At 28.7% G+C, this 10,657-nt stretch overlaps 1 protein-coding gene across 1 annotated transcript in view; it reads left to right on the top strand.

Moving 5' to 3' along the window:
* The first annotated feature begins 962 nt into the window (after nucleotides 1-962).
* Nucleotides 963-10,657, top strand: part of LOC105848540 (uncharacterized) — a 55,792-nt gene continuing 46,097 nt past the window's right edge. The window contains exon 1 of the mRNA XM_065815450.1: nucleotides 963-1,045. Coding sequence (XP_065671522.1) covers nucleotides 997-1,045 — 49 coding nt within the window. The 5' untranslated portion in view covers nucleotides 963-996. The remainder of the gene's footprint in view (nucleotides 1,046-10,657) is intronic.

Genomic DNA, 10,657 nt, shown 5'->3' with positions numbered 1-10,657 from the left:
CCATAATGCACGATGTTAATTGTGAGTTGCACCTTAACGTCAACTTAATCGGACATTTCTTTGTTTCAGTGTTTGACAAATTTAACCATAGAGTAGTATACAATTGAGAAGCGTTTTAGGATTGTTGAAGGTTTCATGAAAATGGGCTTTCAAACCAAAATGCATTTTGTGCACTTCGTAATTTTTTGGTTAGAACAGTTAACCAATTGTGTTCACAATCGAGAGAATTGTGGCGAATTTTAGCGTACCGGTTTTGTAAAAAATGTGAAAACACCTGTGCATGCTCGCCCAGTTTGCTTTGCGGAAAAAATTGATCTTGTTGGCAATAATGTAGCAGAAGAGCCGTCAACCTTTACTCGTTGACGTCCTCAAAAATTGAACATCTCACCAACGTCAACTATTCAAATTTTGAATAAAGAAGTAAATTTACTCGCTAACAAGATTTAATTGACTCAAGAACTGAAGCCTCCTGACTATTTCAAGCGTAGTCAATACGTCGAATGATTAGTTTAACAGACAGAAGTGAATGGTGATTTTACAAAGAAAAAATTTTAAATGCAATTATTTGTAATTTAATAACACATTGAAATAGTGTTAATTTTTTAACAATATTTACATTGTTAATAATATTAATACTAATAATATTAAACAACAAAATATGAAGAGACATCAAAAAAAAATTAAACGTTTTACCACAGCGATATAGTGTTATGTACATTTTTTTGTACATTTTTAGTGATAAAAAGTTAACCTTTTTCAATCTATAAAATGTAAAATCTAAGAAAATGTTTAAAAAAAATAGGTAGTGGTTTTCCATAAGATTGGTTTTAAAGTATGAATAATTAAAATTAATATTTTAAACAACTTTGAGTAATATTTTAAACTAGAGTAAATAATTTAAGCAACTATTTTTTTGCATATTTACCACGTAAGACGCAAGAAAAACGTATGCGTGAAAAAAAAAAAAATTGTAAAACGAACTTCAAAATTTAAATTATGTCAAAAATTTGGTTTCTACTTTTTTTTTTAAAACGTGGATTATTACGTAAGTTTTTTTTATTAAATTTTTTTTTTCAAAAATATTGTTTAACAAATACACACAATGAATGAAGATATATTGATTTTTATAAAAGTTGATATAACAAATTTAGAATTAAAATTATTTTATTGCTAACAAAATATGTTAGCAAGAAATAATTTTTTTTTAAATTTGTTTATTTATTAGTATATAGTAGAAACTAAACTTACAAAAAATATTTTAAAAACAACTTTACCTCACAGTGGGACGAAATACTTATTTTGTGGCCAAAATTCCCAAATCACCTACAAAAGGGTTTTCGAGGTTGCTGATTAGGAATCTGAGGTCAGATTTAAAAAATTCAAAATGGCGGCTTCAATATGGCAGCCAAAACTGTTCATACGTTGAAAATATGAAATCTCATGTAGTTTGGTTTTCAAGGTCATTGCTAATGATTCAGGAGTTAAATTAGAGCAAAAACATTGCAAAATTATTTTCAAATTTATACTATTAATAAAAAAAACAGAAATTTGTAATTTTAATTTTGTCATTTTTTTTAAATTGGTAAAACGTTAACTCACATATATGTAAAAAAATTGTTTCTTTAATCCTAGTAACAAAAATCACGTCATCATGTCATACTCATCAATGTTTAAATCATTCGATTCGGAATCTGATGTTGAACCACTTGTATCAAAATCGAAATCGTTCCTTGTCTCTTGTCTGGTGACTTCAGGTTGTTTTAACAATTGTATAGCTTCTTGATGTAGAGATTTTACAGGTCTCTGGGGCAATTTCCTGATGCTCGAGAGAAATGGATCTGATGTTAATAAGAGCCTATTAAAAATGTCTCTCATATTCGATTCTCTTGAGCATTTTCTTGAATGATGTAATCTGAAGTTTTTAATGTCCTTATTGCATGACTCTTGGGCATCTTCAGAAAGTTGTCCAATCGGTAAAAGGACATACTTTACAATTTCTGCTCCATGGATCAGCGATTTATGTACAGATGTAGGCATGTTGTACCACGGATATAAAGTAACAAATAAATGGGCGGTATTTACGCAATAGTCTTTGAATTTTTCATCATCTATATCAAACCCGCTCAAAATTACCTGCAAAATAACATGAAATTGGTGAATTAATTTTTCATCGACTCCAGTTATTTCAGCAGATATAGCAGTATTTTGAAAAAAGCGGAGCGCTGTATTTCCATCGTTAGAGCTTCCATATCCTGGCTTTGGTCGATCAACGATAAGCCCCAGTTTTATCCTAAATTGAGTCTGTATTTCTTCCTTGCGTATTTTCACATTCTTTTTATCTTACTCTCAACAAGCTTGCCACTTTTCAGTTGTTAGCTTATACGACAGATGCAAACAGCACTCGAAAAAACGAATTCATGCATGCAATATAGATATGCCAAGTCTTAAATTATCTATTGTAATTTCCATTTTTTTAATGTTGTTGATGTCATTACATTCTTAGAGCTTTGCACAGGAAGCAGCGTTGTGTAGAAGTGGTACCAGTTACTGCATTACAGACTTTACCGTCTCTCATCGTAAATGACATACAATAAGTTACTAAAATGGATTTTCCATTTTGTTCATTAGCAAATGGTGCAAGACCCTCAATCTGCAGTTCAATGTCGGAAACTTCTTTCAATGTTGACTGTACATCTTCATGTACAAACTGCAATCGTATTGGTCTGCAGAATCGCGGAGATGATGATCCAGGATTTTTCCGCACAATAGTTGCTTCACCCGTCTCGTGGTTGTTGTGTATTAATTGTAAAGGTACAAGAGAAGTATAAAAAATGCTTTCATCAGATTTTACAGTCTCAGTAAGTTTTTGTTTATAAACACTTTGACCGCTGCTTCCATCACATCCCCATTTACAGTAAAGTACTAATTTTTGCAGAATTTTCCGGATTTAGAGTATCAATGATATTAGCCTGAAGTTGTATAATTCTAGATGTGGTATGATCAAGTAAAGCCTGTAGTTCAATCTGTGCGCACAACTCACTAGCAGTTGTGTACATAACTGATGGATAACAACGTTATTTTGCTTTTTCTACTTCAAGGTATGATGGTTATAATTTGCATTTATGTGCTCTAGCTATATTTCTTGATAGTTGATAAGAGTGCTTTGATTCTCCTTTCTCGATCATTAAAGAAAGTGCTTTATCCGGGGTTAAAACTCAAAAATTTGACTTTTGGCCACGAAATCGGGATTTTGTCCCACTGTGTACCTGTTTTAATACCTGTATTATTCTTTATCAAAAAATCATTTTTCCGTATTTGCGTTGAATCATGTATAAAAAATTTTATTTGTTTATTTTTTTCCAATGTTTTTATTAACTCCTCGTTTCTGTCTGTGAGCATCAAATCTTGCAATCAATTTTTGAGTCACTTTCTGATGATAGATTTTCTTCAAACTTTGCATACATACTCTTTTGTGATGACAATACAATATTCAATAATTAGTTTTGCATTAAGTCAATTATCTTAGTTGATTTTAATAAAGTTTATTTTTTATATGGGAAGAAGATAACAATTTTTTACAATATGTATATTATTTTACCTGCTCATATGCGCGATTAGCTTATTTATTTGGATAAGGCGTTAACTTCGTGAACGGAATGTCTGTGGACCAAAACCCGTCTCGGATATTTTTACACACGCGAAATGTTAATAAAACAGTAATATCAGAAAAAATTGATTGCAAAATTTATATTTTAATAACATATAAAAGCATTGGGTTTTAAAAATTCGTTTTTAATTTTACTTGATATTCTTTGGAGTGAATCATACGAAAGGTTTTTTTGACGTTTTTTGATTTTATTACACATGTTGTGTAAAACTTTTACACTATATGTGTAACTAGTAGAATACTTATACACTAAAAGGATTCTACTAGTTGAAAGCTGATTGTGAAACTGGTCGTTAATAATTAACATTAACAAAAAAACATATTAAAAACCTAAAGAGATTCTATTGATGATACACAAAAACCACACCACAAAAATAATATAAGAGCTAAAGTTTCTCCACTAATTTATGGTTCTTCCGTTAAAAATTTTAAAAAAAGGAAACTCTAACAAAATTGGGTGTGACTCGGCAAAATTTGCATTAAATCGTAAACATACACAAAAAAATATTATTAAAAAATTACAAATTTTTTCAACAAAGTAAAAAATACAATTTTTACTTTGTTTTAGGATGGTTCAATCAATTTTAATTTACTTTTCTTTTTATTTACTTTAAATTCTTTAAATATATGATTAATGTCTGCCGAATTTTGCGCAGCTCCTAATTTTCAGCATAAATGATATATATATATATATATATATATATATATATATATATATATATATATATATATATATATATATATATATATATATATATATATATATATATATATATATATATATACTATATATATATATATATATATATATATATATATATATATATATATATATATATATATATATATATATATATATATATATATATATATATATATATATACAGACAGGCTGTATTTTTTTCTGTAGGTTCATCCGGTAGCTTCCTTATGACCCTACAGAAGGAAAAATAGCCTGTCGAAGTAAAAATTAGGTTATTAGAATATTTTAATAATTTATTGGTCTCTTTTTTAAGAACATTGAGCTCTCTATTTCTCTCTCTCTCTTTTTATAATATATATAAAATCAATCATATAGCTCTGATATCATTCATCGAGCACTCTTGCTGAATATATGCTCACAGCAAAATTAAACTTACTTATTTATATACATATATATGTATATATATATATATATATATATATATATATATATATATATATATATATATATATATATAATAGGGGTGTTATATATATATTAGGGGAGTTATTATATATATATTATATTATATATATATAATATATATATATAATATATTATATATATATATTATTTATATATATATTATATATATATATATATTAGGGGTGTTCACATAACCACATGTTCACATAACATAATTTTCTCTGATCTGAATGCACACTAGTTTATTTTGTGCCAATTGCCATTAAAATTTACTGTGCAAAAGATAATTAAAATAAATTAATGTTTAGAGGTTGCTCAATTGTTTTTTTAGTTTTACAATAACAGCATTACGCCTTAATAATTTCCTAATTTTATCCATGTTCAATTTGGATAAAATATTAAACAAATTTGATGTACCATTTTCTTTTATGAGCTAACTTCTTTGGTCATTTGACAAGCAGCCATCTAGTCATCTGACGTTTTTGATTGAAAAACGTTTTCATTAATTGTAATTTTTTTGTCAACCTGAGAAGAACCTACCAAACAATGCTCTGCAAACAGCAGAGCGTCAACAAGCAGAAACAAAAAGAAAGCAGAATGAGGAAGAGAGAAGTCAAAAAGCAAATGTTGTCCTTACCCCTAGCTGTAGCCACTTTAGTCTTGATTGTGATAGTGATAGCAAAGCAATAGAAGTCAGTGACATTCTTGATGACAATGATGATTATGAAATAGAAATTCCGGTTTATCACAAAAAACTAGTAACCCAATCTGATCTGACTGACAATCTGATCTGACAATCAAACTGACTGTGAACAAATTTCTAAAAATAAAAAGCCACATATTCTCAATGAAATTTTGTCTTCTCCAGATGTATCATCCACACTTGATCGAATCAATTTATCTGACCAAAAATTCACTATTTTGGCAGCTGCAATTGCTAGAGCAAGTGGAGAGGACCTCCAAAGTACACCATTATCAAGATCAACAGTCCGCTGCAAACGCATCATGCACCGTTCATCAACTGAAAATCATATTCGGCGGAAATTTATGTCAAGTGAGAAACAACATTTGATCGTCCACTGGGATGGTAAAATGATGAGAGACAGCACCAACTATGAAAATTCAAAGTCCAATGTTGATAGAATTGCTATTGATGTGACTGGTCGTAATCTGGAGAAAATACTGGGTGTTGTAAAGATATCATCTGGCACTGGACTGGCACAAGCAAAACCAACCTTTCAGTTACTGACCATATGGAATGTTGCAAATTATATTGTCGGTATGTGTTTTGACACAACAGCGTCAAACACGGGTTCCAAAAATGGTGCGTGCATCTTGCTAGAGAAGTTGATGGAGAAAAATCTTCTCTACTTTGCTTGCTGTCACCATATGCATGAAGTAATTATTGAGGAAATATACTCAGTTTTGTTTGGACCCAGCAGTGGGCCCAACATAGCTTTATTTGAACGAATTCAGAAGTGTTGGCCAAGCATAAATCAAGCCAATTATGCTTCATTAGATGACGCTTATCTTGCTGAACCACAGCTTCAGCAACTTAGATCAGAGGCTGGCAGCTTTCTGCAGCCTTTCTTATCAGATGACTCTTCGTACTTACCAAGAGAAGACTGCAAAGAGATGATCGAGCTGTGCCTTTTAATTTTGGGTTTTCCGTTATTAGACTATACCACCAAGAAGTATTGCTTTCGCATGCTGGGAGCTTATCTTATGGCTAAATTGATAGCTAAAGTCATCTATTGTATGAAGATATACCTCTTAAGAAATGAATTCAAGCTGACTATGAAAGAACAGAACAACTTGTGCGAATTTTGTATCGTTGCTGCTCATATCTATGTACCAGCGTTGATTGCCTGTCCAATTGCAAGTGATGCTCCAGCAAATGACCTGATACTCTTCACAAGAATTAAACAATATTCTGAGATCAACAAGGTCATTTTAAATGCTACTGTGAAGAAGCTTCAAAATCACACTTGGTACCTTGGGTCAGAAATGATTCCACTTTTAATAATTTCTGACAGGGTTTGTGACACAGAAAAAAAGTTGATTGTTGAAGCTATGATTCAAAGTGGAGCTAATTCGAGTGTCAAGGGTATAAAGTGTCCAGCAGCAGAATTAAACAAGTTGGAAAAGAAGCAAATTTATGAGCTTGTTACATTATCATCAACTGCTCCTTTGCAGTCACTTGGTCTCGGTGTAACCATTTTATCTGGAACCGTTCCAAAGACCTGGGAGGAAATTGCTGAATTTCGTTATACTAAAGCAATTGTTAAATCTGTGAAAGTTATCAATGACACTGCTGAGCGTTCTGTTGCTCTTATGAGCACATTTAATCAATCTATCACAAAAACTGAATCTGAAATGCAGAAACTAATACAAGTTACTGAGGACAACAAAAAATGCATTCTAGATTGCCGCAAATAAAATATGATGACATATGCCACTGTTGCTACAGACTAAACTTTTGATCTTGTAAATAGTGCATCATTTGAGTGTTATTTGCATTATTTAAGGAATTTTTTGAAAATGATTAATTGTATATCATAGCTATAACTCAAGTTTTTTAAATGTTGTTGTTGCGGCAAATGCTTTTAACACAGTAAATTTTTATTTTCCTTGAGCAACCTCTAAATATTATCCAAAACACCTAATATTTTGCACAGAAATTTTTTTCAATCAAAGAAACAATATTTAAAACTGTGCAACATTTAATTCAAAAAATTTTTTTGGACACCCCGAATATATATATATATATACATATATATATATATAAATATATATATATATATATATATATATATATATATATATATATATATATATATATATATATATATATATATATATATACATATATATATATATATATATATATATATATATTTATACATATATATATATACAAATATATATATATATATATATATATATATATATATATATATATATATATATATATATATATATATATATATATATATATATATATAAATTAGGAAAAACACTTATCGAACTTTTATCTTTAACATCATGTTTTTCCATCAGTAGGTTCATCAGTAAGGCTTCCTGATGAATCTACTGATGGAGGAACATAATGTTGAACATAAAAGTAAGATAAGTGTTTTTACTAATTTATAATTGGTCTGTTCTTTAAGAACATTGAGCGCTCTATTTGTAGAATACACAGACATAATTTATATTATATTATTACACAGACATATATATATATATATATATATATATATATATATATATATATATATATATATATATATATATATATATATATATATATATATATATATATATATATGTATATATAAATATATATAGACATATATATATATATATATATATATATATATATATATATATATATATATATATATATATGTATATATATATATATATATACATATATATATATATATATACATAAGCCTTTCTATTGTTTTTAAAGTTTGCTTCTGTAAAGTTTTTACTTAGAAATATAGATCTTAAAGCTAGACCATTTAATAACACTTAAAAAAGTTTGCGCTCTTCAAAGTAATTACATTGATGACAGATTTTAAAGATTTACAAGATAAAAAAATTTTAAAGGATAATCCTGATTGTCAGTATTTGTCAATCAATTCCTTTCAATTCCAATCAATTCCAAAATCAAAAACCTTTTAATGCAAAAACCTTTTGCATTAAAACGTTGTTACATTCCTATTGATTTCAAGAAATCAATAACAATCAACAAAAGTAATAATTAAATGCTCGACTTTGTGTTTACTAAAAAAAACTGTGCTTCTCTTATGGCCAACTAAAAGTGTTGCCCACTTAAGATCACAAGTAATAGTTGGTTTCTAACGGGTGATGCGAAAGTTATCGGACAAAATAAAAACGTCAATAACTTATTTATAAATAAAAAAACAAACTGCTATTATATTTTTTTTAAATAAAGCATTTATCTTTTAATAAAAATATATTATTTTTTATATGAAAAAACACCACCATCTGCAAATGATCTCAATTTTGCTCTGACGCCTTTCATATGCGACTGTAAAAAGTTTAAATCAATTTCTTGTAGTTTTAGTTTAATGCGATCAATCAAAACTTGCTTTGTTGAAGCTTTCCAATCTCCCTCGTAAACCTTCTGTGCCAAATGTCCCCAAAATTTTCAATAGGTCGTGCTTGTGGCACATTTGGGGGATTAGATTCTTTATCAACGTAATAGACATATTGGTCCATCCAATTTAGAGAATCTTTAGAATAATGAGAACTTGCTAAATCTGGCCAAAATAAATAGTTAAAGTCTCCATGATACTTGTGAATAAATGGAAAAAGTCGTTTTTCTAAACATTTATTAATATAAATTGATGAATTGATCGCTACAGCCTTGGAAGTGTGAAACAATGGCTCGGACATACCACGGTCAGATATGGCTATCCACATTAATAATTTTTTTGGAAATTACTCTTTTCCTATAAAACGAACACTTTCTGGGCATGTCTTTTGTTGTTTGTGTAGTATTCAGAATTTCCAGGCATGTTGTCCCCTGCAAAACAAAAGTATTTTTCGCCATCGATGACTAGAAGCGATTTTGTGTTATGGAGTTGGTTAACTAGTTTCCTGCTTCTTTTCTTTGTCTTTATTTGTTGTTCTATAGTGTATTTTGGAGTCTTTTCACGTTTTCTATATTTAATATTCATTTTTTTAAACTGACGATCAATTGTCGATTGATTTACATCCAATTTAATACCTATTTTTCTCTGACTGACCCCTTTTCGATTGTTGACAAGTCTCGTTAATTCGGCTTTCTTTTCTCTAGTCCAGGATGTCGAACGACCAGGGTGCTTTCTATCAGAAAACGATTGAACAGTTTCAAGTCCTTTTAGGTTATCATATATTGTACTTCGAGCAAATTTTTTTCTTTTTTAAAATGGTTTACGATTTTTTTTTTTATATATTAGGTTTATTTACAAAAAACATTTTTAGTCGCTTCCGAAAAGATTCTCGTTCAGCTGCATTTAACCTCATTTTAAATAATTGTGTTTCAAATAATAAAGTTTATATTTTATAAAACGTTTATGCCTACGCATAAAACCACAAAAACTAATTATTATGCTCAAATAATGAAATTAGGATTTGTCCGATAACTTCCGCATCTCCCGTTATTCCAAATTTAAGTAAGATTCAATACAAAACATGGTAAGTGAAAAGTCTTGCGCATACTTTTTATGTATTACTAAAAGTTTTAAAAATTTTGAAAGGCCTGTTTATAATAAGTTATATTTTGAACAGGCCTTTAGTTGTTTATTATTGACTGTTTATAAACAGTTAATAATAACCAACTAAAGGCCTGTTTAAAACAGTTCATAATAGTTCCTAACATGTTTTATTGTTTGATTTATCAAAAGCAAAGTCTAACATAAGTTTTACGCAACAAATTATTAATATTCGTCCCCAATTTTCTTTTTTATCCTAAAGTGGAAATATGAATTAGCTAATATTTAGGGAATATATTGAACTCAGCACGATGGATGTAGCGATAGTTTCAAATAATGGTACCATTACAAAATGTGTTATTACAATTTTGTGCCTCGCACTTTTATATATAGGAAAAGTATAATTGCATTTTTCCTTAAAAACTGTAATGATTCCGGCTTTATTTTTGCTTGCAACTATTTTACTGATATTTACATGTAAAATAAAATATTATGCATACATATATTTATACAATATAATGTGTTTACATATGTTTATATGTGTGTGTTTATATATATATATATATATATATATATATATATATATATATATAT

The sequence above is a fragment of the Hydra vulgaris genome, chromosome 13, assembly GCF_038396675.1.
Source record: "Hydra vulgaris chromosome 13, alternate assembly HydraT2T_AEP".
Lineage (NCBI taxonomy): Eukaryota > Metazoa > Cnidaria > Hydrozoa > Anthoathecata > Hydridae > Hydra > Hydra vulgaris.
This window is presented reverse-complemented; position numbering and strand designations above follow the sequence as displayed.